Source organism: Trachemys scripta, chromosome 8, assembly GCF_013100865.1.
Source record: "Trachemys scripta elegans isolate TJP31775 chromosome 8, CAS_Tse_1.0, whole genome shotgun sequence".
NCBI classification, from domain to species: domain Eukaryota; kingdom Metazoa; phylum Chordata; order Testudines; family Emydidae; genus Trachemys; species Trachemys scripta.
The window spans coordinates 44112283-44140139 of NC_048305.1; the positions used below are offsets into that span (position 1 = coordinate 44112283).

At 52.4% G+C, this 27857-nt stretch overlaps 1 protein-coding gene across 5 annotated transcripts in view; it reads left to right on the top strand.

The window, feature by feature from the left end:
• LOC117881392 (myomegalin-like) overlaps positions 1-27857 on the top strand; it is a 162662-nt gene that overhangs the window by 48341 nt on the left and 86464 nt on the right. For 2 of the 5 annotated variants that reach the window (XM_034778579.1, XM_034778581.1), the window contains 4 exons: positions 7340-7416; positions 13428-13551; positions 15576-15751; positions 16421-16538. In XM_034778579.1, coding sequence (XP_034634470.1) covers positions 7340-7416; positions 13428-13551; positions 15576-15751; positions 16421-16538 — 495 coding nt within the window. Of the gene's footprint in view, positions 1-994; positions 1019-7339; positions 7417-13427; positions 13552-15575; positions 15756-16420; positions 16539-17890; positions 17976-27857 lie in introns of those variants that run through there. The other 3 variants (XM_034778582.1, XM_034778587.1, XM_034778583.1) reach the window with 3 other exon arrangements.

Sequence of the window (27857 nt, forward strand, 5' to 3'; positions counted from 1 at the left end):
CCGGGGGGAGGGCGGTGAGCCTGCTGCGGCTCCCCTCTCCCCGGCGGCCAGAGCGCCAGGAGGAGGGCGGAGTGCCCGGCCGGGGCTCTCCGCTCTCCCCAGCGGCCAGAGTGCCAGGGGGAGGGCGGCGAGCCCCCGGCGGCCAGAGCACTGGGGGGAGGGCGGCGAGCCCGCCGCGGCTCTCTGCTCTCCCCGACTGGCCGGAGCGCCAGTGGGAGGGCGAGGAGCCCGCTGCGGCTCCGCTCTCCCCGGTGGCCGGAGCACTGCGGGGAGGGCGGCGAGCCCAGTCGCGGCCCTGCTCTTGGGCCGGAGCGCCCCGCCGCGCCGCCCCCCTCCAGGCGCCGCCCCAAGCACATGCTTGGTGGGCTGGTGCCTGGAGCCAGCCCTGCTTTCACAGTAGATAAAACTCTCTTTTCTAATACAAGTTACCTTTGCTGAGCTTCCCAGCATGCCCCTGAGTCCTAAGCGGGGAACCCACTGTTCACAGACAGCTCCTGCCTTCGAGCCTGGCCCTCAGTGCTGGTTACCTTTCACTTCCACCCCTTTCCTTTTAACAAGGTGTGCATGTCCCTTTCCCCCTCCACCTCCTAGCCTTTCTCACACTGTGTGGTGATTCATGGTGGGGGCAATTCCCTCCTGTCTTAGCTTTCCAAGACTTTCAGTGTCAGGGTTTGTCAGCGTTTTCCCATCAGCTTTAATGGGCCATTACTTGTCTTTTCTTGGGCTGTACAATTCTTAGTTGTGATAAATGAAGGTGGGGGGTAGCTCCCTTTTATGGACATCCAGCCAGCCAGTTAGCTATAAAATCCCTCTTAGTAGCTGTTCTCTACTTGCTTTACCTGTAAAGGGTTAAAAGTCTCACTGCTAAGCATAGGGAAAAGGAAGTGTGTGGGCACCTGGCCAAAAGAGCCAATGGGAAGTCTAGAACTTTTTAAAATCGAAATAAGACTCCCCTTTTGTCTGTCTCCCGGAGAGAGGGAACAGGGCAGCAACTATGCTGTAAGAAGCTTGGGGCCAGGTATGAAAAATCGTTGGTATCATACCTAGAAACTACTAATTTAAAACCGCAGATATGTAAGTAGATCAGGAAATATCTAGGAAAACGTGATTTGGTTTATCTCTTTTTATTTCTTATTGGCTTGTGGACTCCTCTGTGCTAACCCCAGGTGCTTTTGTTTTGCTTGTAACCTTTAAGCTGGACCCCAAGAAAGTTATTCTTGGTGCTTAATCCTTGTAGTTTCTTTTTTTTTTTAAATCTAGCAATCAGCCTGAGTTTCCAGCTGTATTCTTTCTTTCTTTCTTTCTTTCTTTCTTTCTTTCTTTCTTTCTTTCTTTCTTTCTTTCTTTCTTTTTTAAATAAAATTTACCTTTTTTTAAGAACAGGATTGGATTTTTGTGTCCTAAGAGGTTTGTGCATGTTGTTTAGTTAGCTGGTGGCAACAGCTGATTTCCTTTGTTTTTTCTTTCTCAGCTGTTCCCCGGGGGGCGGGGGGAGGGGTGTGTGTGTGAAAGGGCTTGAGGGTACCCCACAGGAAGGAATTCCCAAGTGTGCCTTTCTGGGTTCTCAAAAGGGTTTTGCACGTGGGTGGTGGCAGCATCTACTCATCCAAGACCAGAGAAAAGCTGTAACCTTGGGAGTTTAATACAAACCTACAGTGGCCAGTATTAATTTTTAGAATCCTTGCGGGCCCCCACCTTCTGCATTCAAAGTGCCAGAGTGGGGATTTAGCCTTGACATTGGTGCTTGGAGCTAGTCTCATCTGTTTGGGGATGCAGTCCCTCCCTGCCAGGCTGACCACCTCCCATGGAGAGGTGGGGCTGAACATTGCAGCACAGGTTAGGAACGTGGTTTGAATTCTACCCAGATACATGATTTCATGACCACAGGCTGTCTACGTATCTCCAGGGCTGTCAAGTGCAGAACATGACAAGCTTTCAGAAGAGACCTCCTTGACATTTTTATACACAACAACATTGTATACAGCCAGTTGACTCAATTGCTTATTCTTTGGGGTTTGGACCCTCTGTTCTCCCCTTGGGTGGCTGGACCCTGACCATCACATGTTCAGTTAGGACAGGCTAGTCCAAATCTTCAGCTGGAGGCAGAACTACATGTAGCTACTGTACTGGGCTTGCAGACAGGGCAAGTTTGACTCAATGGCCCCTGGTGACTCACCCTCTCTCGCCAATAGTGTGGCTAAGACACCTAGGGAGGATGATCTTGAGAAAGGGCCCTGCCCTACGACAGAGTCTGGGATTTATTCCAAGCCTTGCTACAGGGCTGTGACCGTGGGCAAGTCACCAATCTCTCTGCCTCCCATCTTTTGAGTGGAAATAATAATCCTTTCCTAGCCTCCGGAAGATTAGCTCACTAAGCCTGAGGTGGCTCGATACCATGGTGATGAGCATCCTAGATAAGCCAGTAACTCATGGCAAGCATGAGTGGTTCTGCCATTGGTTTAAGTGGCAGCCCCTGCATTTGTCCCAAGCTGGATAACAAGGAGGTGCCAGACTGGCTGAGACCTGAGGCCCAGCTAGCCCTCTCTCTGAGGCTACGTCTTCACTATGGGGGGAGGGGGGGATCGATTTAAGATATGCAAATTCAGCTACGCGAATAGCATAGCTGAATTCGACGTATTCGAGCCGACTTACCCCGCTGTGAGGACGGCGGCAAATCGACCTCCGTGGCTCCCCCGTCGACGGCGCTTACTCATACCTGCACTGGTGGAGTACAAGCGTCGATTTGGGGATTGATTGTCGCGTCTCATTCGATCCCCGAGAGATCAATTTCTACCCACCGATTCAGGCGGGTAGTAAAGACGTAGCCTGACAGTGGCCAGCACCAGCTGCTTTGGAGCATGGTGGGATGTGGTGAAATACATCTGCCCCGATCTGTTTTGGGGCACATGGGGCCCAATCCTCTTTGGCTTCAGTGGCGCATGAGACAGCTTTGCGTGTTACTATGTTCCGCTGAGAGCGTCTCAGATCCAGAGCTGACTTTCCTCATGCTCTGCTGATGTGAGTGTTTCACTGCTTTGTCAGACACCAGATGGCTGAAAGGAACCGAGGGCAGCCAGTCTCTTCTTAGCAGAATGGCAGTGGTGTCTAGGGGCCGGGCTCCTCATGTGCTGGCATTGTACGAAGAGATGGGGCCACCCCAGAGAGCTCCCTGGTGGATGTGACAAACAGATTCGGGGGGGGGGGGGGAAGCACATAAGGGAACAGTGAATGAACTCATGTAATAGGTTCCCACTGAACATTCAAATGCACATGGCTGTTGGCTGTGGCTAGACGAGACCAAGGCTGTAATACTGTTGCCCAAGGCATTTATTGCGCAGCATTGGCCTATCTAGATGCTGCTAACCGTGGCAGAGAGCTGCCTGGTACAAAACTGGACTCCTAATATCGCTATTGACGCTCCTGGAAGCAGTGGTGTCTGGTGGAGATCTGAGGGGGAGGTGCATAGCTCTAACTAGCAGCACTGTAGTGTCCCAGCCAAGGCGGAGCACACCCCTTAGGAGTGAACAAAGGGAATCCAGTCCTAGCACAAACATGCTCTTCAGGAACAGCCCATCTTCCTGGGTCTGCCCTCTTCCATGACAGCCTGGGGCCCTTCTACTGGGGTGAGCTTTGGACTCCTGTCAGCCCCTCCTGCCCCTCATTGGTAGAGGTGTCTACCCTACTTCACGGGGTGGCAGCATCAGGAGACCCCCCCCCCCCTGTGGTGCCTGCAATGGCATCCTAAACCATTGGGCTGTCCACCCTAGAGCCCAAACCATCCTGTTTCCCTTTCTTAGGGCTTCTGCCTTCTTGGCCAGCCTGGGCCTCTCTCTGGCCCATTTGAAGCAGCTCCCCCTGCTCTTTGGTAGCTCTCCTAAATCTGCTGTCTCCCCTGCCCCTGCAGGCTGTCTTTCTATCTCCCATGGCAGCCCTGGTCTCAGCCACATGCTCCCCCATCATGTAACCCCTGTACTCTCATCCCCTTCACCTGGGGAGGTGAGTAAAACCAGAGCCACACCCCTCCTCCCTCCCGCTCCCCCTCCATAAAAGGCCAGCTCACCCTGGCAGCAGTGCACTCTGAGTGGTACGTTCCACTCTAATGCCAGAGAGGTACATGCAAAATCTAAGGGGCTTGGAGAAGAGCCACCAAAAGGATGCTGGGGTCTGCAGAGCTTGGCTTATGGTGGCTGAGAGAGAACTAGACAGCTGTGCGTCGCAGACGCTTGCCATGGCCATGTACTGTGCATGGAGGCAGAGTGAGAAATGTATCTTTTCCAGAGCTGTAGGCATCCTGGCTGGGCAGCAGACTGGTGGCTTAATAACATGCTGTGGCATCTGCTTGTGTTCAGCCCTTTTCCTGCCCACCTGCCCCAGAGCATTCAGCTCAGCGGGGACTCACCCCTGCAGGGCACTGCAGTGGGTCTGCATTGCCCAACAGCTCCCCCCCGGCCCTGGGTGTCCATCCCTGTTTGTGGTGGGTCATTACGGCCTGTGTTTATCCCCCTTTGTGATATAGAATATGTGCTAGGCTCAGTCCTCTCCCTGGGCAGAGCCAGCTTATCTCCTCTGTAAATGCTAGTCTACAGCCAAACCTGCCTTACTCTGAACTTGGGGATGGGCCGAGTGTTTTCTGCTGGCACCATGAATACTCACTCATGCGCTCTGTGAGGGGCGGGACCTGTCACCACCCACCTGTGGGCCAAACCCAGGCCCAGCTGCCCCATCTGTGCTGCTCCCCTCCCCCAGACCAGCAGCTCAAAAACAATTGGGTCACGTAGCACCTTGAAAAAACTTCTTGTGGTGCGAATGGATGGAAAATCAGGCTGACAGCGCAGTCTGGGCCCCCTGCTCCGGACTCTCCCCAGTCACCGGAGGGGTATGGTTGCGTTGCATGCATTCATCCGTGCGAAACACTTATCAAAACCTCTCCTGACTCCCTCTTCCCTCCCCATTTCAAGACCAAGTAGCATAGCTCCATGCCAGCTAGTGCACTGCACCCCCATGTTCTCCCCCAGCTATGCATGGAATGCATGGGAAAGTCAAGCATTTCGCTGTATACACCACACCAGCTCAATAGCACAGGGCCCAGGGTGCAACTGCAGGGAGCAGGGCGGGACAAGGAGGGTTAGTGAACACTATGAGAGCAGAACTAGACTGCGCAGGGACTGGAGAGAACAGAGCAGCGGGAATTGCAGGTAACAAGGGGAGCTTCACTCCCAGGAAATGTAGCGACCTGCCCCTGCGGGAGGAAATTAACTAAACAGCACAGACACCCAATGGGACAGGCTGCTCCCAGTGTACTGCAGGGGCCTTTTTCTGTACTGCACTTCTGTCTCTTTTAACCAACCTGTCCAGCTCATCTGGGACTGTGTGGGACTGGCATGGGGAAGGGAGGTGTCCAGGGCCGGCTCTAGGCACCAGCAAACCAACCACGTGCTTGGGGCGGCACAATTTTTGCTTGGCAGTTGTGCTCCTAGGCACTGGGGTGTCTAGTGCAGCATTTCTCAAACGTGGCCACCAGGGGCTTTTCTTGTGGCCACAGTCTCCTGGGCTCTGATTGGGGGTGGGGGGAAAGCAGCGGCTACTCCCCTTCTTTGTTGTTCCTGGATGAATTGCCTTGGTGTTGGCTGCTGGGGCTGCAAGCAGGGGTTGGGCACAAAGCTGGAGGCGGTGGGGCTCATGCTCTGGGCTTCACCCCGGGTGGGCAGGGCAGCAGGCTCTGGCCACAGAGCTTTTGGCTCCGGCTGCATGGCAGCGGGCCCCGGGCTCTGGCCCTGTGGCTTCGGGCTCCGTCCCCATCCCCCACCCACAGAGCTTCAGGCTCTGGCTGTGGGGCTTCGGGCTCTGCCCCCCCCCCCCCGTTTCCCCCCCTCCAATTCCATCACCCTTGGCTCCTGCTGCCTACCCCAACTTCCCATCCAGGGTTTAATTTGTCCCCAGACTTGCTGGGGCTGAGTAAGTCTGCTGTGAAAAGTGATATTAACAAACATACAAGTATCACTTTTCAGAGCCGACTTACTAGCTAGCAATAAATAAATTACCATGATTTGGACATGTACGTGTGCATATTTATTTGTTTTTCCTAGAGCTAATTAAGTATTTTAGGAAAAAGCGTGAGAGCTGCCAGCAGCAAGAGTTGGTGGCTGCCCTCTGAGGCCACCAAAAAATTTGTCCTGAGGACCCCTGATCTAGTGAGAATTGCTGGGTGGATTTAGGGAAGCAGGACATAATGGTCCCTAATGGAGACTAGCCAGGTTCACCAAACAACCAAACCCCCCAGGAGCTTTGGTGACCATAAATGGAAAGAGTTTTGTGTGCTGTCTCTCGTTAAAGCCAGCCCCTCCGTCTGCACGGAGCCCCTAGTGCCATGCTACAGGACTCTCTGACTCAGGGGAAGAGTGCTGCCTACTGAGTTGCCTACAGCTGCTGTACAAGTCTCCTATCCAACCCCCGAAGAGGTCTGACCCATTCGCAAGGAGAGGGGGTATGGCCAGAGCTCCTTCCAGGGCTGGGCAGGAGAGCAACGAGAGCAACGGCAGCTGGCCACCCTCCTTGCAGGGGATCCAGGTGCAGTCAGTGTGGTTAGGCGCAGCAGAAACTGCTCACTTGGTGTTTAGACCACAGGTTTTGCTGCTTTGTAGTAAATGCGAAACTTATTCCTTCAGCTTCCATTTCTGGAGACAGCTGTGCTGGGGACAACAGCCCAGCTGCTGGGGATGGGAAGACACTGGGCCTTATTTTACTTAGATGGGGCCTGATCCAGGCCTCTCGAAGTCAGTGGGCATAGTTGTATTGGATCAGGTCCATGCGGTGGTGGGGTTAGCTGCTCAGCAGAGGTAGCAAGGAGCCTGGTATAAATGTTTGCAGAGGGGTTTCGGTCTTGAAGAGCCAGCTGGGGTGCTGGGAAAGCCAGCATTTGGGGATTGCTGGTTTGCTGGATTTGGACAAACCCCAAAGCGGCCTCTGTGGGACCAGCCAGGGAAAAAAGTGGGAGATTTGTTACAGGCTCCCAGCGGCTGTGTCTGGCAGCCAGGAGACTTGCAGGGGAGAACCTCCCCTCCAGGCAACCAGTTTCTGTGAGCTGGGAGACAAAGGGCTGAGAGGAGATGCTTAACCCAGGCCCTTTGCTCTGCGGGTGACCTGGCTGTCCAGGACCGGGGTGATGGAGCATCTCTAACAGGAACTGTTTACAGGGGGGACCGAGTGAGTGGCTTGGCAGATATGCAGGAAGAGATGGGAGCTGGGGGTCCGTAGGCCCTGGGGAGGGTTGGAGGTTAAGTGGCAGGGCCACAGGGCACTGGGGGTGTGAGGGTAACTGCCTGTCTGTTCCTCCTCCCAGAACATCGAGCTGATGGTCGAAGTGGAGAGTCTGAAGCGAGAGCTCCAGGAGAAGCAGCAGACCCTAGATAAGGCTTGGTAAGTGACACTGTCCATAGGCAGCCAGTGAGGCCTTGTAGCCCTGCAAAGGTGCCCATCCTCAGGGCGTGATGCTGAGAGGGGGAGCCGAGCAAACCCAGTGTAATGGGTTCAATCACAGAGACCCCCTTGGGACTGACGAATGATGTGCTGGGACTACCTCTGAGCCCGTTTTCCCTGTCAGCTTGGGACTTCAAAACCCTGCCTTGTTGAGCCAGACACGCTAGCCTACTGCAAACACAGACCCAGGTCTGAACCACATCCCCCAAAAGCTGTAGACTTAACTGAAAAAAGCTTAAGAAGTTCTCCTGTCTCTAACACCCAGACACCCAGCTCCCAATGGGATCCAAACCCCAAATAAATCCATTTTACTCTGTATAAAGCTTATACAGGGTAAACTCATAAATTGTCTGCTCTATATAACACTGATAGAGAAATAGGTACAGCTGTTTGCTCCCCCAGGAATTAATTACTTACTCTGGGTTAATTTATAAGCAAAAAGTGATTTTATTAAATATAAAAAGTAGAATTTAAGTGGTTCTAAGTAATAGACAGAACAAAGTAAGTTACCAAGCAAAATAAAACAAAAACAGGCAAGTCTAAGCCTAATACATTAAGAAACTGATTACAGGTAAGTCTCACCCTCAGAGATGTTCCAATAAGTTTCTTTCACAGACCAGACTCCTTTCTAGTCTGGGCCCAATCCTTTCCCCTGGTACAGTCCTTGTTCCAGCTCAGGTGATTTCTCATGACTACAGCCAGCTTCTGTTCTGTTCTATCTGCTTTTATAGCTTTGGCACAAGGCTGGAATCTTTTGTCTCTTTGGGTCCCCACTCCTCCTTCTAAATGGAAAAGCACCAGGTTTAAGATGGATTCCAGTACCAGGTGACATGGTCACATGTCCTGTGAGACCCCAAGCCTTCATTCTTCCTGGCTTGAATCATAGGAAGGCTTGCAAATAAACAGAGCCATCTACAGTCAATTGTCCTGGTTAATGGGAGCCATCAAGATTCCAAACCACCATTAATGGCCCACATGTTGCATAATTACAATAGGACCTCAGAGTTATATTTCATATTTCTAGTTTCAGATACAAGAATACAAATAGGATGAACACACTCAGTAGATTATAAGCTTTGTAATAATACCTTACAAGAGATCTTTTTGCATGAAGCACATTCCAGTTATATTATATTCACACTTATTAGCATATTTTCATAAAATCATATGGAGTGCAATGTCACACCCAGCTCCAACCCGCTCTCTGCCCTCCTTCTCTGCAGCAGCCAGACCACTTCCCAGTCCTGTGCCCAGAGTGGCCGCTGGAGCTGTGTAAGGTTGCGGGGCCAGTGGTCACCCTACGTCTTGGGAGGTATGGCAGTGCCGGGGCAGGGCAGGCCACACTGTACTATGGGCTCTGGCTGCTGTGGTTCCAGCTGTGCGATAGGAAAACATAAATAAAGCCATTGAGCCAAATGCTCGTTCTTTGCATGAAGCAACAGCACCCTCCAGCATGGCTCCCACCTGCAGGGACAGAGCCTCATGCTCCCTGCGGATCGCACTGGGCCACCAGCCCACCACCACTGGGGGAGCAGGGCACAGGGGAAGGGATCCTGGGGGACAGCCCTGATGCCCTGCTGACCTGGCTCTGCCTCCCAGCTGTCAAAAGCCCTTTCCATTGTCCTGGGCGTAAAGCTCTACACAGTGAGAGCCAGGCCTGTGGCACTCAAGGGGAGAGTTAATGGCAACTCAGATTGGCAGCTGGAGCGGTAGGGATGCGTGAAAGAGGGTGGATGGAGCTAAGTGTGCACAGTGAGCAAAGCAGAGAAGTGGGGGAGGGGGGAAAAGGGGACTGTAGAAACACCATCCAGGCAGGAACATCAAGGAGATTTTTCACAGTATCTGATTAGCAGCGATTACTTTATTCTGAAATGGAAATACTCTGACTGGATGGCGGAAGGTGCTGAGTAGCAGATCTCAGCCGTTACAGTGACCAAGCCAGCTAGGCCAGCCAGCTACCGGTTCAGAGAGGTTCCCCACTGTGCCCTCTCTGGTCCAGCTGGTAATGGGGCTCTAACACTCGGATCATCATCAGATAACGCCCCTTGTACCCAGCCTTAGGAGCCCCTCGCTGCTGGAGATTGACCCCCGTAGGGTAGGTCTGCATAGCAACTGGAGGTGTGATGATCCCACCCCCAGCCCTGCTTGAAGTAGTGCCTGGAAAGCAATGTGGCTGTGAGGTGAGGGAGTGGGTAAGCCCCTGCGAGTCAGAACCCATCGGAGACCTGAGAGACATCCTGGGGTGGCTAGCCTGAGCCAGGAATCCCACCTCCTAGCCACTGTGTAGACATACCCTGAGTGGCTGCTCAGCCAGTCCCTCCAGCTCCCTGATCCCCTCAAATTCCCCCAATGTGTCCTTTTCTGTCAGGTGCTGAGGGGCCCAGAGGTGGGTGTGCTCTTCTGGGTGTGGTGGTGCCAGAGTCCTGATGGACAGGCTGTCTCCAGCACTGGCTTTTTGGAGCCATATTGCATTGCAACCTCAGTCTCCCTTGTGGCCCTCTCCCCTGCTCTCTGTGCTTAGCCCTGGTCTCTTCCCTTCGAGTATCTCTCTCCAGTTCGGATCATTTCCTCTATGTGCATGAGCTGCCTTGTGCCAGCCAAATCTGTGCTTTGATTGTCAGCTCATGTTTCTAGCCTCTCTGCATTATCCCTGCCCCTGCACGACTCCATTCAGTGCCATCTGGGTCTCCAGTGTCAAATTGCACAGGACTGATCCCTGGGGCTGGGGCACCTTCATAGACCCCTCCCCCTCACCATTGCTCTTCGTCTTAACCCCTTGTTCACCACACATGGGCCAGATCTAAGTAACCTTTACTGATTCGACCAGATGCCTGCTAGCCAAAGGACTACACCCACTAGACAAGACCGGTAGCCAAGAGGTCCAAGGGAAGCTGCCTGGTGGGAAGCCCAGGGTGCACACTCCTTGCTTTTCCCACCCGTTGCTGGGAGGGTTGGGGGCTTTTCCTCAGCTGTTAGGAGCGAAGGGGGAATGTCTCTGGCTCCCGCAGTGGGAGATGTACTGCTGTTTGAGAGCCCTGCTCAATCCATCTACGGTCAGGCAGGGTACGGTGGTGCTGTGAGAGCAGCGCGCTCTTGCTGCCTGGAAGGGCTGTCCAGGGAGACCTGGCTGGTGCTTCTCGGGCCCTGCTCACACCCCAGCCAGTTTCCTGGGCGAGAGTTTGGATCTTGTTCTCTGAGATGGAGGCCTTGCTTTCCAGGAGCCTCTGCTCTGCTGTACAGAGAGGGAGATTCGCTGATGTCAGTAGCGCAGTCTGAAGAGCGCAGGCATCCATGTGGAATTAAAAATACCAACAAGGTTGTGTGGGGGTGGGGATGACATATCCTAGGGAAGGGCCTGTTGAGCTGGGAAGCTGTCCAGGGGGCACTAGGCTGCAGGAGAGCTGCTCTCATGCCCTTTTTAGAGGTGCTCTTTGCACAGCATCATGCAGAGAAGTCTTTTACATTCAGATCTAGTTTTCCCACCATGACTGCTCTTTGAATAATGCAGGCAAAGGACCCTTAGGCACCCAGGAATAGCGTCCAGGCTTAGATCCTGTAAGAGCAGCTCCGTGGGCTTGTGTTCCAAGTGGTTTGTTTAACAGAGATTTGCTTTTCAGTGCATCAGACATCCTGCTAATCTCCCTGCCTTGTGTAAGCGCGGAAGCGGGGCCTTTGTCCCGGGAAGAGTGTGTTTCCTAGGATCCCTACAGGCCCCTTTCTCAGCCCATCCCCAGCCAGGAAGGACTAGAGAACAGGCAGAGTGAGGCAGTAGTGCCAGCTCCAAGCACAGAAAAATCACACAGTTGGCTGAGAAATCATGATATTTTCACAATAACAAATATTGGGTTGGGTTTCTTTGTCTTCTAATTTCTGAGCCTTCAGGGTTGAGTCAGGACACATTTTTGTGTTTTTCTCTGCAACCAGGAGGACACACAACTTACTTAGTTTTCTGCATGAAAGCCGAGGGTCTCATGTAATCACCTGACTCCAGGAGCTGGGGCTTGAAGATCCCTTCCCCATTCTCATTCCAAAATCCCAAGAGTTGTCAGCACTGGAGAGGGTTTGAACATATGCTGTACGTCTCAATGGAGACAGGGAGATGTGGGCTTAGAGGCTGATATTGTTTAACATTCTAGATGCAGCATGAGCAAGCACAGCTGTTTGTAAACTAAAAATAATTGGGCACCACCTGTTTCCCAGAGGGCAGGGAGATTCCTGTGCTGGCTGGGGGCACATCACTGACTCTGCGCATAGGACAGGAACACAGTCTGTTTGCAAACAGGATGGAATCCCATGGGCTTTTCAGCACGTGACTCTCTCCCCCACCCCTGCTACTTTGCAAAGCTTTTGTATTTAAAAATAAAAGTCAGTGTCACAGAAGTCCCGAAAGCAGGAATAGACCCCACGGATGAGGAGCTGCTCACATGACAGTCACCTTCCCAGTTTAAAATATGCTCTTTCCCTTTGTGACCTGCCATGTCCTGAGTGCTGTGTTACCTGGGAGAATGGCTGATGTCCCAGTTGCTATGAGCAGGATGGGGAGGGGTGGCTCAGTCTGATGACGGAGATGACAGGGGACAACAAGAAATTCTGAATTCAGATCTAGGCACGTAAAGAGAAGGAAACGTTTTGTTCCCATTGAATATTCACATTACAGTGGAATCCAGAGACACCAATCTGGATGCGAGGCCCTGTCATGCTAAGTGCTGCACATATGAAGACACAGCTCTGAACAGTCCGGAAAGACAAGTGATCTAGGCAGAGTATGGGAAAAGGGAGGCAACCAGATAGATCCAATGTTTGCACCCATTCTATCCCAGCCTGGCAGGCAACTGAATGGAAACCTAATAGCATCCCAGAGTTGTAGTCAGGGACCACGGCCCCATTGTGCTATATGCTGGGCAATCACAGAATGGAAAGACTGCCCCTGTTACACTGGATTTCCTTGTAAGCTTGCAGCGGGCCATGCACTTGGGAGGGGAGAGCACAGGCCGTACTGCTGCTCCTGGCGGAAGGATGCTGCAGCAGTGGAGGCCGTGGGGGAACCTCGCTGAAACGGCAGGGAAGAGGGATAGAGTGACAGCCTGGCAGCATGCAGTACCTGGGACGCCAGGAGCATTGCACAGTGAGGGGAGGCTCCCCGCTGTGATCGGCAGCAGCACAACTGGGGAAAGTGTGTCCCCTCTGGTTCACAGGTGCCTTTCCAGAATGCTAGGGTCCTTCCCCTGCTCCTCTTCTTCGCTCCTCCCCGGCCAGGGGCTAGCTGGTGTGATATTCAGGAGGCCCATCCGCCCTGCTTGGGGCCTCAGTGTTCCTGCTTCCTCACACCTTCCTTGTTCCAACTGCCTGCACTGGGGGGGCCAGAGTAGAACAGGTCAGAGGGGTTGGTACATCGCCTGATGTCTGTGTAGCATGCATGACTGCCTGAAGCTGGAGACCAGGCTCAGATCTGGACCCTGGCTCCCCACCTGGGGAGAGGTGAGCATACAGGGCCTGATTCTGTGCCATCAAACTGGTGCAGTGGGGAATCAGGCCCAAATCCTTTGGGAGCTGGCTTAGTGCACCATCCTCCCCCCGCAGTCCCTCTCCGGGTGCTGAGGACCAGCAGGCCACGGTCAGCTCTCTGCAGTCTGCAGCTGTTGCTGTGGCCCTGGTGCAGCGATGGAGTAGAGCAGTCGCTGCTATTCCTCCCATGCTCACCCAACTCAGCGCAGCAGTGGGTGTGTGGCTGTACATGCTGGTCTGCGCTAGCTGTCCCTGTGCTGCTAGTGCCAGGTGGGGCCTCCCAGAGCCGTACTGGGGGTGGAACCAGGTCTGGGCCCTGTTTGTGACACTGACAGAGTGGAGTGAGCCAAGGCGGCTGTGGGGGGACAGCCTGACTTGCAGCTCAGCCCCCGCCGGGCGGTACAGGGCTGCCCCTTGCTCTGACATGCAGGTGCCATGTCTTGCAGGGCAGCTGCAGAGAACCTGACCAGTCGCAATGAAGCAGAGCTCCGGCGCCGGTTCAAGGAGCGGCAGCAGGAGACGGAGCACGTGTCGGAGCTCCTGGAGAACAAGATCCAGCTCCTGCAGGAGGTGAGTGGGGTGGGGCACGCACCCCAGCAGTGTGGCGTCAGCCATGGAAGAGGAGCACAGAGCTACCTGAGACCAAGTAGGGCCCGGCTCTCTCTCTTTGCTACCCCCCTCTGCCCATTCTGGAGTCCCAGTTTCTTCCCCAAATCCCAGGGGACTCAGCTCTTCTGGGCCTGCCATGTGGGATGAGCTTTGGGCCCCACGGCAAGGCCCCCATGTGACACAAGGAACAGGACTCTTGGCCCCTGTGACTTTTTTTTGCGTATGGGGAATGGAGCTCAGGGTCCCTCAGGACTCCCCTTAGCCCACCGGAAACTGGGAACAAATCTGAGGCCCCAGCTGCTCTCCTCTACCCCAAAGGGCTAGGGAACCGCTGGTTATTCCCTCTGTATCTACAGCAGACAGAGCTCTGAGCCCTCCAGCTTGTTCTCTCTTTACCCACAGCACATGGGTGAGGGAGCCAAGCCTGCAGGGTGGCTACCTGCAGGGTATTAGGAACCAATTGCAGGACTCCATGGCCCTTGACCCCCACCTCCTGTTCTTTCCATTGGAAGGGCAGCTCTGCCATCCTGGTACGAGAGAGCCCGTCAGCATAGCAAACCCTCCCAGCTTGGTGTTGTCCTTGCTCTCATCTCCTTCGACAGGTGCAGAGATTGGCATCTCTGGGAGACTCCCCTGGGTCATGGACACAGACTTGTGATGACCCCCATCAGTTCTAGTGAAGATACGCAGTTTCCTCCTTCATACAATAATTACACAGATGCAGCTGAAGTCCGTGGGAGCTGCTGAGCGCTCGGCACTTCTGCAAATTAGGCCACCTCTTTAGGAGCCTACATCTAGATTTAGGAGCCACCCTATATTTGAACATCTTGGCCAGGATGTAATCCATACCGTGGGAGCGTAGCTGGCCCTAGGAGAACCTTCCTTGTTGCTGTTATAGCGTTGTTTGCATAAATTTGTTAGTCTCTAAGGTGCCACAAGTACTCCTGTTCTTCCCATCGCAGTCACATTGGGTTTTTTATTTTTCACTTAATTTCCTTGGGTTTTACAATAAAGAACTGGAGAGAAGAGGCTTTGTAAATCAAGGCAGGGGATCGTGGCTGCAGTGAAAAGGATAGAGGCACCTGAAATCACAGGGGAGGGATTTTAAACATTTTTTGTATTCTTGTGATATTTCTCCTTTCTTGGATTTAAGGCAGTGAGTGTCCTGGGAAGACTTGACAGTGTTTTGCAGGGAGGAATTTGCACTTGTCTCACCAGCAGCCTGCATTCAGTATCCCCTGCTCTTCCCCATGTGGCCCCATAGGGATGGTACATTGTAAGCGGGGCTTCATTCTTTTCTTTAGAATGAAACAACAGTAAAAAGCTGCCCAGCCCCAGCTCTGGGCACCCTAACACATCATTAGCAACACAGTTGTATCCCAGCAGCATTACAGCCACCTCCAGAAAGCCCTCCATCGTTGTGGGAAGCATACGTACCCCAGCCCTGAGCTCGCGTCCTCTCTAAGAGGTGTCATTTGCGGCATGTCATCTAATTCAGGCTGTTTCAGAGGGGAGGTGGGGAGCGAGTTACAGAGTCCCAGAGCCCTAGTAGATGCCCAGTAAGCCTGCTCCAAGTGAGATTTCCAGGGCACGCAGCTGTTGGGTTTTAGTCCCAATTCAGCAGGGAGCCCCTTCCTCGCAGAGACAGGCTGAAGCGAGTTTGAAGAGGACGGGTTGTAGTGCAGCTCCTGGTGGGACTTGAACTCAAATGTCAGTTGCAGGTCCCACGAATGTTAGCACTGATGCATTACTTGCTAGCGTGGCCCCAATTCAGTCATCACTTGCAACAGCTCAGGTCAGTAGGCCCAGCCCTTCATCCTCCGCCCAAATCCTGAAGCCTACAGGAGGGAGCACGTCTGGTCTCACTGGATGCAGCAGCTGCCGACTGGTGTTGCTGCTTCTCCTTCCCCTCACAAGCCAGTGGGGTTGTGGCTCTCTGCCTGGGTGGCATGAGTAGCCTGGCTCATGTCACATTCCATCCCCAGGAGGCCAGATTAGCAAAGAGCGAGGCAGAGAGGATGGCAGCCCTGGCGGAGGCTGAGAAGGGATGCTGCTTGGAGCTAACCAAAAAGCTGAAGGAGCTCACCAAGGAGGAGGAGGAGAAGAGAGGAGCCCAGGTTCTGCATGATGATCACTGTGCTGCACTGGCCCAGAAGGACAAGTAGGTAGCCGTGGTCACTCCAGTGACTTGCCTCTGCTGCTTCCTGGCTGGTGGCCCCTTGCCCACAGAGCAGGTAGCCCAGCTGGGGGGTTCAGAAGAGGGATCTTTGTCTCGGAGACCCCAGAGTGGCGCTTGCTGAGCCACACTGGGCCGCATGACAGCAGGACCAGTCACTGGCTGGGTGAGCAGGATGGGGTGGGGGTTGGCATCCAGCAGAGTCAGGGCTCAGTGAGTCCTTGGAGGGATCCTGCTAGGGGGCAGTGTCTGGCTGAGCCAGGTGGTCGCAGAGCAGGTCGTACTGGCGGGCTGGGATGGGTTAAGCCACATAAGGGGACTCCCTGGGTACTGTACAGACAACATAGTGATTGTGCACTCCCCGGCTCCTCGCAGCACCTCCAGCACAGGGGCATGGGTGGGGGAAGGTGTGTGGTCAGCAGGTCGCTACCCTCCGGACTGTTCCAGGAACAGCCCCTTGGGCTAGGAGCTGTCAGTCGTAAACAGGAGCGTGCTCTAATTTACTCTGGGGACTGACCCACGCCTTGGCTGACCCCAGAATCAGTTCTGCAAAGGTGATGTGAAGCTGCCTTGGGTCCTGTGCTGAGCACAGAGCCCTTTAGCAGAGATCCTCCTCTTCTTCCCAAGGTAACTAAGCCATTTTCTCCTTGGCAGACGCATTGAAGAGCTGATCCAGGAGCTAAGTGCCAGAGAGCAGCTCATTGAGTTGCTGGCCACAGAGAAGCAGAACCTGCTGCAGCGTCTGGAGGAGCCCAGAGAAATGGAGGTGCAGGTGAGATGGGAGTTGTGCAGGGGATAGTCTGAGGCCTCCCAACATGTCCCTGCTACACATGTAGCTGGGCCATTTCCTGGGATCTAGTCCCAGCTCTGTCACCGGCCTGCTTGGTGACCCAGGGCAAGTCATTTCCCTGCCGTGTACCTTAGATTCCCCATTGATAAAATGGTGGTATTGGTGTTGGCCTCCTTTGTAAAGGGCTTTGCAATCTTGGGTTGATAAGAGCCGAGTGGCACTGTGTTCTTTATTGTTATTCTCAGCCCATCTGAGCCAAATCTATTTTCTGCGAGTGGAAATCTGGCACTGGGGCCCCTGGTCACACTTCATGCACCAATTAGCAAATCACTCAGTAGGTTGGGTTTAACTCATAAGGCTCTGTGTGTTTGGGGGGGAGGGATTGTGGGAGAGCAGCCATGATTTGGGGGCCTTTTCTCCCAGTCCCTCCCTGTCCACAAGCTTTACCCCTGTTAGGAGACTGCTTTAAAACCAGTTCCTGCTGACCTGGGTGGAGGCACTGGGCCAGGTGTCCCTCTGTCACCTCAGTGGAGTGGCACCAGAAGTGAACTGGCACAGTTTGTCTGGTAAGTGTGGACCAGGCAGTGGGGTAGAATTGTTTTCTAACTCTCTTACAATGGCTTTGCCTGGGGCAGGATTCTGTGGTGATTTAATGCCTAGCACTCATCCAATTCTTTATAGGCCTCCAGATACATTAGCCAAGGCCTTGTATCCTGTGCAATAGGACAACAGGATTTTGCAGGAGGGACTTGCCTTGCCTCCCAGAGTAGGGGCTCAGATTGGAGTCAGGCATTGCAATGGGGTGTACTGGCCCTTTAAAACTGGTGTGGGAAATCTTCTGAGCTAGTACTAGCCCCTCCCAGATTAGTGTGTGGAGGATGAGGTCATGGGATGGCAACTGGAAGTCAACCCAACCGGCTGCCTTTGTTCAGGGCCTGTGATGGGAACTTGGGAGTGAAGCTCCCTGCGTTCCGCATCGCTGGGGGAATGCTGGGAATCACAAGGGAAATTGTGGGCCTCTGCAGCAGTGCATACTGGGAAGGGGCAGAGTGTATGGCTGGAAGTGATGAGTGCAGGGGAAGGAGAGAAACTCAGGCTCTCAAGGAAGGTAAGTGGCACTCCTATATACCTCTTGCAATACAAGGCTGAAGGGCATTCAGGGAAACAAAGGCAGCAAATTAAACCTACCTGAGGACACACTGTTTTACAGACTGCTCAGTTAACCTGTACAACTCACTGCCACAAGATCTCACTGAGGCCAAGAGCTGACTGTGATTAAACAACATCCCACTGGAAGGTTCTTGCAGCTCATTTCAGCATCCAGGCCTCTCTTGAAATGCACTGTACAAAGGATACAAACCCTCCTGCTTCGGAACATAAACCAGCTTCTGACACGGCTAGGAACTTCTCCTGTGCTGAGTGAGTCCATAATTCTCCCCATGCTCTCTGCACCTTCTGCTGAAGCGTCTGCTCCTGGCTACTGTCAGGGGCTGAACTAGATGGAGCCTGGGGCTGGCAGTTCCTGCCTTGCATTTTGATGAACAAACACTCCAAGCAGTAATTCCTGCTGCCTGGAGCCAGCGGTAGCAAAGGCCACACCGGTGACTCTCCTATAGCTGCACCTTAGCCAGAACTGGTGCTAGTTCTAGGGTAGCAACACTCTGAGACTTCCTGATGGGAAGGCTGGACACAGTTTCTAAGGACACCTGCTTTCTGGGGGAGGAGGGCTAATCCTTGTCTGGTATATTTATGTAAGCGGGGGAATGGTCCCGCTATTGTGGGGAACTTTCCTGGCTTCTGCACTACCCCGGTGAAGTGGGCTAGCAGAAGGATCTGAGTCCTCGCTCCCACTCCCTTTACCCAGAGGCCTCCCTGCCCTTGAGGGCTCCCCTTCCACTCTCCTGTCTGGCAGAGTCCTTGTAACCCCAACAAGGCTGGGCCCAGGATTCCTGGGGGGCTAAACCCCCAACCCTGCTGTGGTCACCCAGGACAGGGGCTAGGGTGTCCCCACTCCAGGGTACCCTCTCTGCACTGGGCACCTCCCTGACCCACTGATTAGTCCATACAATTTAAAGCAAATACAAGTTGTTTAATTAACAATTAATTTAAAGAAAAGAACAAGGAAAAATGGTAAAGGTTAAAGGAAAACACATCACCCCGCTCTGTGGTAGGGAACATCACAAACAGTGTCTCTGGACATCAGGGCACTTCGCAGTCTGTTCCTTGTAGGTCCCAGATTTCCTTCTCAGGCCCTGGCTCTGCTGCAGGTATGCTGCGGGTTGGACACTTGCAATGGTGGTGGCCACACACCTCCGGGCTTTGAGTGGTGGGACCCTTCTTCCCAGCATCAGCCCCCCGTCAGGTTACGGTCCCCCTCCCGGTCTGGCCTGCAAGGGCCCTTGGCTAGGGGTGTCTTTCTGTGCTGGGCCCTTTGCCCAAGGTCCCCCCTTGGCTGGCCCCACTTGCTCACCACACCTGGCTCTGTGGCTGCAGCTCTGCTCCCAGCACAGGATCTGCTCTCCCTGGGCTGCGTCTCTGGCTCTGTGGCTGCGCCTCTGGCCCCTCTGGATCTGGCCCGATTCTGCTCTCCAGCTCAGCTTGGGCCCCTGCTTTCTCCTTAGCTCAGCCCCACTCAGTCTGACCCAGGCAATTCCAACTCACACGGAGGATGGGACCCACCCTGGCCTCCTGTCATGCTGATTAGCCTGCCCGCCCTGTCAATCAGGCTGACCTGGAGCATTTGCCTCTCGCCATTGTTCCTGGGGACTGTCAATCTCAGGGTCCTGATTTCCCATTGACCCTTCCCCTTTTAGTGCTGGGAGCTAGCCAACCAAAACACCCCACTGAATGTTAGTAAGGGGCAACAGTCCCCTTACATTTAGGCAACAAATGACTCACCCACCCAAAAAACAACCCCGTTGAAACTGACAAGTGAAGGAAAAACAAGACAATTTGGTAAATATGTCACACCCAATCAACCCTCATCTCTCCAGTGCTGAAGTGAAATGCGTATAATAGTCTGGTTTGGAAGCTGCCTCCTAACCCCCTCAAAGGAAATCTTTAGATTCCCCTGCTTGGCAGCGAGTGGTACCTTTCCCTAAAAGATGGGAATTCTGTCTGAGGCCAGGTCTGCCTTTTGTCTTCAGATACCCTCAGTCTAACATTGCTCAGGTGTCACTAAGGGCAGAATTCAGTCTTTAAACTGCTGAGCTTCAATCAGAAGACCTTGATAATCACTCTAGCCAGGGAACTGTTAATGAGCCTGTAATAACTTTGCATTTTCCAATCTCTGGTACATCTGGACTTGTCTTGCTGCCTTGTGGCTTGTTTACAATTATGAAAAGCAAAAGAAAAAAGAGAAAAATTACAGAATTAGACCATAATATGTAGGGAATTATGGTCTAATCCTGTAATGTTTCTTGCTTTCCTAATTATTGCCTGCATGTGCAGTTTTAAACTGAGGTCTTAAAATACCCTCTGAAAAGCTAGCTCCAAGCATCAGTAAGGCTTTCAGGGCCATGAAGGGATCAAACTAGATTACTAACCAGCAGCTGGTGGAGTTCTCTGCATATATTGCCTCCTCAAAGCCACATTCTTGGAGGCTTATGCTGGGCAGTTATGCCTAGACAAGCTTCACTGCCTGCATCCTAAGGCACAGAGACTGTGGGAAGGGCAATAGAGAATGAGCCCCAACATCAATGAAGAGGGCCCAGGCGCTCTCGAGGATACAGAGACACCAAAGCAGCAAGGATTGAGAGGGAAAATGAACCTGGGTTTGTGGATGTGGCATATGCACAGAACTGTTACTGATCAGTGATGTCAATTTCTGTTGGTGGTGCCTGAGGGAAAGGGACGTGTTTATATTTTATATCAGACTTGGAGCTGAACTGAGATTTAACAACCTTAGACATATGGAACACCTGGGAGGGCAGCACATTCTCCATTCTGATTGGCCTGTGTTCCTGGAAAGGGTTTAACAGTGGTACTCAGAAATCTTTTGGCAAATGCACAAATGCAAGACTCTGATATTAGGAATTAACTCACCTGTGGTTCTTCGGTCTGAGGTATTCCTGGTAATGTCAAAATACCAGGAGGCGCAGCCCTTTAATAATGGCAGCTGAAATGCTGCTTGTAAGGAAAGGGACATATTCTTTAGAGATCCTAATTGCAACAGATCCCTGCTCTTGGGCCTGGGCTCTTGCACATGGCTGGTGCAGGTCCCCCACACTGTGATTCCGGGGTGGGGTGGGGTGGTGGAGGTGATTAGCAGCTGGGGTTTCACAGTAGTTCTTGCGGTGGAACATTGGTGCCCCCTGTTGCTCCAGCAGCCTGTCCTTGTCAGGGAAATTGCTTCCCCAGGATCGCTGTATTGGCTACCACTGGCCCCAGGGCTACTGGGCTCAGCTTGAACCATGTAGTTTCTTCTTATCTCTTATTAGCAAAATTGTTCTTCACTAATCCTCCGGTGCTTCCAGTTTCTAAGCTGAACCTGTGGGTGTTTGGTGCTGGTGGTGGTGGTGTTGGGTGCTGTAGAAAACCCTATAGATAGGTAGGGGTCCATGCCTCAAGGCCTTTCTTGCATTGAGAGCTTTGGTTCCAGTTGGCCCAGGATCTGACACCATCTACAGGCCTGAAAGCTCAGCTCCCTGAGCTGTGGGCTCCTGCAGTGTGGCTAAATCTGGTTCAGTTCAGCAGCTCCACTTCGCTGTGTTTACATGTGGAGTGTTTCTTTGCAAACAAAAGGGCTATGAAAGCTTTGAGCCTGGAGCACAGTCACGAGCTGGGGAGCTACAGTAGGATGCAGGCTGTACTCCTCTGCCAGCCCCCAGTCAGCCAACGCTTCTGCCTGCTAAAAACACTGCATGAAAAAGCCTCCCTTTTGCAGCTCCGCTTCCATGCTCTGCAGTGAGGTGCCATCTGCCCTGCCGGGTCACACAGTGTGGGAGCAGCTTGGTGCCCCAGGGCACAGGTCGTGCCTTGGCAGCTGGCACCCTGATCTGCCAATTCCATGGGTCTTTCCCGTAGATTACAAGTTCTCTGACCTGTTTATGGGTCCCCAGGGGAAATCTGTGCCTGCCTCAAGGGGACTCTCCACCTGAGCGTTCCATTACCCCACCTCCTGTGGAAGGGCAACCAATCAGGGTCCCTGTGCTTGTCTCTTCCTTCAGCAGATGAGGCAGTCCATTACCCCTCCTCCTCCTCCTCTCTGTACACAAAGGGCTGGAAGCACTGGGCCCCCATTCGGATTCCCATTTCCTCCATGGCTGCGTACTTGGGTTTGTGGGGTTGCCGATTTGTTACTCTGCCGTTAATTGTTTTTTATCAAACTTTTTTTCTAATTTTCACGAAGTTGTTCAGCCCAAACCCTGCCTGCATCGGCCAGTGTGTGCTCTGCAGTGGCCTTCTCAGCGTGAGTCTGGAGGTGCAAATCCAGGGTCCACATCGCAACACCCCTATCTTACACAGAACTGAGAGACCAATTCCCAGCCTTTGTGCCAGGAGTGGGGCCCATCTCCATTGCCCATTTCAAACATTTTCAACAGGCTCCTCTGTGACCCTTCCGCTTGGAAGGAGCATCCCACTTACCGTCCTCCAAACCCCTCCATCAAACTCCATTCTGCCATGGCCTCCGAGAAACCCAACAGGGGTTAGGCAGCCAGTGTGCTGAGACCTTTGTATCACATGCTGACCAAGCATGCTCCCTATCATGCTTCCCCAGGAGTATCCAGGGCTTTGAGATACCTGGCTACCACCTACCATTAGCGTAAGGAGGCCATAGGCCAGCTCCCCAACTCCACCTGCCACGCAACACAAGTAATGCCCTCTAGGCCTACACAGGCCCTGCTCTCTCTCTCTCCAGGTTAGCAGGGGGCACACACCAACCCCCGAGCATCTCCCTGGAATGTCCAGCCTCTGATCCACTGGCCCCTCGCAGGATTCACTGATGCACTGCTCCCAAAGAAGCCGTGTACCCCAGCTTACCAGTCCCACCTCAGATCACCATGCTGCTTCACACCTAGCACTTAGATATGATTATAGTGAAAACAGGTCCAGGTTTTATTTAACAAAGGCTAGAGATTCAAGTGACAGCAAGTAGAAGTATTAGAATATTCTGGTTATATATAAAATCATAACGCATTCTTGAACCTAGATGTACTTAGCTAGTTACTGTCATGCCTTACAGAGCAAAGCGCTTCCTGCATTTTACAGCTAGTGCTGGCTGTGATCGTCTGTTCATAGGATGTCATGCTGTCAGCTTGCCTCCCCTGTGAAAGATCCAGGGTGTCTCTCTGACCCTCAGCTATACCCCCTGTGACAATGCGGTTCTGGCGGAACCCAACTGAGAGTGCCAACTCAGGACAAATTGCTCAAACAGGGCAGTTACAGCCCGAGGCTGGGGTTTTTCCACCTCTAAGGCAAACCAAACCAGCCAGACTAAGAGGACTTCGGTCTCACCCCACCGGCTAACCGCAAGTCTTACAAGCAATTTCCTTAGACACTCCAGTTTCCCAGTATCATCACCAGTACCACTCGCTAGGGGGGGACAAATGGTTATGAAAACCAATACCCAAATAAAAGAAAAAAGGTTCTCCTGATCCCAAAGGACCAAGCCCCAGACCCAGGTCAATATACAAATCAGATCTTACTCACAAATCACGCTGTTGCCAATCCTTTAGAATCTAAAATCTAAAGGTTTATTCATAAAAGGAAAAAGATAGAGAAGAGAGTTAGAATTGGTTAAATGGAATCAATTACATACAGTAATGGCCAAGTTCTTGGTTCAGGCTTGTAGCAGTGATGGAATAAACTGCAGGTTCAAATCAAGTCTCTGGAATACATCCCCCGCTGGGATGGGTCCTCAGTCCTTTGTTCAGAGCTTCAGTTTGTAGCAAAGTTCCTCCAGAGGTAAGAAGCAGGATTGAAGACAAGATGGAGATGAGGCATCAGCCTTATATAGTCTTTTCCAGGTGTAAGAACACCTCTTTGTTCTTACTGTGGAAAATCACAGCAAAATGGAGTCTGGAGTCACATGGGCAAGTTCCTGCATACTTTGCTGAGTCTCAAGGCATATTTGCCTTCTCTCAATGGGTTCATTGTATAGCTGATGGTCCTTAATGGGCCATCAAGCAGGCTAGGCAGAGCTAACACCAGTTTGTCTGGGATGTTACCCAGCAGCATAGCATAAGTTTGAAATACAGACAGTATAGAGCCAATATGCATAACTTCAACTACAAAACTGATACACACATATAGACAGCATAATCATAACCAGTAAACCATAACCTTGTCTTAGACACCCCATTTGACCCCCTTTATACAAGATTTGCGTGCCACTACAGGACCTTGGTTGCAACAATGATCTATATGGTCCCAGAGTATATCAATAACGTCACACCCCCACAATCCATTCTCTTCCAATAAGGCCTTGGCTACACTGGCATGTACAGCGCTGCAACTTGCTGCGCTCAGGGGTGTGAAAAAACACCCCCCTGAGCGCGAGTACAGCGCTGTAAAGCGCCAGTGTAAGCAGCGCTGCAAGCTATTCCCCTCGGAGAGGTGGCGTACATACAGCGCTGTGAGAGTTCTCTTGGAGCGCTGGCGGCGCGACTACACTCACGCGCTGTGAAGTCCTGAGTGTAGCAAGGCCAAAGTTTCCTTTCATGAAGATTTCACAATCTCTTGATTGGCATTTGGTTCAGTAGGTGAACAGGCATTCATCAGGAGGCCCCCAATACACACCTGACCAGAAACAGAGATAAGCATCTGTCACTTCCTGCCTGTAACAAACATGTTTGAGTTTTGTCACCTTCTCATGACCTGCCTCACCTCCCAGATTTTAAGAACAATTTTCAGTACGGTTATCTAAATCCTTAAACATTATCCATACACACATTTTGCAATGATTATGATGACCAGTGAGCTCTTGGGGGGAGAGAGAGAGAGACCTCTTAGTGAATTATTGTGTATATGTCTGACCTAGGGATCCCTGTAGAATCCAGTGCATCCCCTGTGCCCATTGCCACTTGGCATCAAGAGATCCCTGGGTCGCACTCTCCCCTTTGTCTGCTGTATCCATCTGCTTGTTGTCTTACACTTAGGGAATGTCTACACTGGCAGAGTTACAGCGCCGGGAGTTTCAGCGCTGCTCAGAGAGCGTTGAAGGGAAACCGCTGTTGTATGTTCACACTGTCAGCTGCCTGCGCAATAGCATGTTCACACTTGCGGCGGTATTCGGAGCGGTGCATTCTGGGCAGCTATCCCACAGAGCATCTCTTCCTCTTCTGCTGCTAAGAGTTGTGGGAAGGCAGAGGGGGTCTCAGGGCATCCTATATCCTGTCCCAATGCTCTGTGATGCATTGCCTTGCATCCCAGCAATCCCTGTGCTTCCGTCCACATTTGGCGCCATCTTTCAACAGTTTGTGTACTGCGCGCCCTGCCTCTTCGGGCTGCAGGAATGGATCCCGAACTGTTGACCAGTATGCTGCTTGCTCTGACCAACACGTCACAAGTGGCAGTGGAGTTATTCCTTAAACTACAAAGGCAAGAGGAGTGTGACATTAATCTCACCACGCGTAGTAGCTATGACACGAGATTGCTTGTGGTCTCAGGAAACAAGCACTGAGTGGTGGGATCACATCATGAGGCACGTCTGGGATGATGACCAGTGGCTGCAGAACTTTCAGATGAGGAAAGCCACATTCATGGGACTGTGTGATGAACTCGCCCCAGTCCTGCAATGCAAGGAATGGAAAATGAGAGCTGACCTGCCGTTGGAGAAGCGCATGGAGATTGCACTGTGGAAGCTGGCTACTCCAGACTGCTACCGATTGGTTGCTAACCAGTTCGGAGTGGGAAAGTCAACCATTGGACTCGTGTTGACGGAAGTCTGCAGGGCCATTAATCGCATCCTGCTCTGAAAGACATGACTCTGGGCAACGTCCGTGACATTGTAGATGGCTTTGCACAAATGGACTTCCCTAACTACGGAGGGGCGATAGATGGCACGCATATTCCAATTCTGGCACCAGACCACCTAGCCACTGAGTACATTAATCACAAGGGGTATTTCTCAATGGTTCTCCAGGCGCTTGTGGATCACCGTGGGCGTTTCACAGACATTAATGCAGACTGGTCCAGAAAGATGCATGACACACGCATCTTTCAGAGCACTGGCTTGTTCAGGAAGCTGCAAGCAGGGATTTTCGTCCAGGATCAGAAGATCACCGTAGGGGAAGTTGAAATGCCCATTGTGATCCTGGGAGACACTGCCTACCCCTTAATGCCATGGCTTATGAAGCCATACACGGGGCACCTTGACAGCAGCAAGGAGCAGTTCAACAACAGGCTGAGCAAGTGCAGAATGACTATTGAATGTGCTTTTGGCCGTTTAAAAGCCTGATGGCCTGCATGCCTCTATGGGAAGCTGGACCTGGCCAATGACAATATTCTTATACTTATAGCCACGTGCTGTACGTTCCATAATATTTGTGAAGGGAATGGTGAAAGCTTCACTCAGGCTGGACTGCAGAGGCTCAGTGCCTGGAGGCTGAGTTTGAACAGCCAGAGACCAGGGCTATTAGAGGGACCCAGCGTGGGGCCATAAGGATAAGGGATACCTTGAGGCAGCAATTTGAAGCTGAAAGCCACTAATATTTGTTGCTATGCTCGGGAGTGCAGTGCTTGTAATGCTAGGAGGTGATTGGTGTAGATGATGCAATATGTGGATTTAACATAATTGTATGTTGTTTCGCAGGGTGCTTTTTGCTTTCAATTAATAGAAAAAAGATTGCTTTCAAACCAACACAATTCTTTTATTAAAAAAACAACTGGAGAAGAGAGGCAAACCAAAAAAAACGTCATCAGTGATGGGGTGTGGGAAGGGAAGATCCCAGGAAGAGGAGGGGGTCCCAGGATGGCTAAAGATTTGTGTATATGCAGGGATCATATCCAACCTGTCCTTTGGAGTACAATGCAGCGGGTGTTGTACTTCAGCAGAGCCAAACTGCAGACAGATGGGTGTTGAGTGCAGTGGGTAGTGGGAGTCCACAGTGCTGGACTGTGACGGGGAAGGAGAAGAATGCTGCGGGTATAGAGTGGAGCCAGGAGGTTGATAAGAGTGTGTTGGCAGTGTCTGGGGGGGCACATAGGAAAGAGTTTTGCGACAGCGGCTGCAGGGGAGGGCGGACACGGAACTACTCGGTTTGAAGAGCTAGTATCGCCTGGAGCGTGTCTGCTTGGTGCTCCATAACCTTTAAGAGCTGCTCTGTGGCTTCATTCTGGCGTGCCACATTCTCCTTTCAGTCCCTCTTCTCGCTCTCCCACCGCTCCTTCAATTCCTGTTTCTTGGCGGCGGAGTGCATCATAACATCACACAGAAGGTCCTCCTTAGTTTTCTTGGCCGCTCTCTAATTCTGCGCAGCCATTCAGCCATTGGTACCAAAGAGGGAGGCTGGGCTCCCAAGGTCATCTCTGTGAAGTTTAAATGCAACATATTACAGAAACAGTATTGTTTGCAACACAGAGAACACTGATTCAGTGATTTAAAACACAGACAATACTCACATACCTGTCACTAACTGGCTGACCCCAGGCAAGCACATATGATCCACAAGACCCCCAAAGTGGTGAGTAGCTGCAGGGGCAGGGTAAATCAGTCTTCCCGGATCCTGCTGTACACTGGGCATGTGGCTCTTGGGGAGAGCCAGCACTGTAGGGGGGGCCTGATAATCATTCCTATCCCCACACTTTCCACAGGATGTGATCATTATGGAAGATATCTCGCTGCTGAGGTTCAGCAGGGAATCAAGGGAGGGTCTTCTCCAAGACTGTGGCTTCTGCCTTGGCCCCTGTGCAGCTTGCCTTTGTGCAGCAATGATCCTTTCCCTCCCCCCCCCCTGCCCCCCCGTGACGGCACAGTGGTGCGGGAAAGTTACCGTTAATGGGGCAAGAAACAAAGCAGCTCTGCCGAAGAACCTGTGGCAGTGGATTGCTCAGTATCTCTATGAGAGTTTCCTGGGCAATCCTCTGAGGGAGATTCCCATGAAGTGAGGGAATCAATCAACAGCCTGTTCCACGGCTCAGACGAGGCATGCGGTGGGAGACAAGCCTGGTTTCTGCAACCCTCCTTCCCCCAACAACTCGCTTCAGTGATTCCCAAAATCAAATCCACTTACCAGGGGCCTCCCCTCCTGTTTGTGCTTCGCCAAGATCCAACAGCTGTGACTGGCTAGCCTCTTCCGGGGTAGAAAAGAGCTCCTGGCTGCATGCCTCTCTGACCTCCAAGTCATCCTCTGCCTCTGG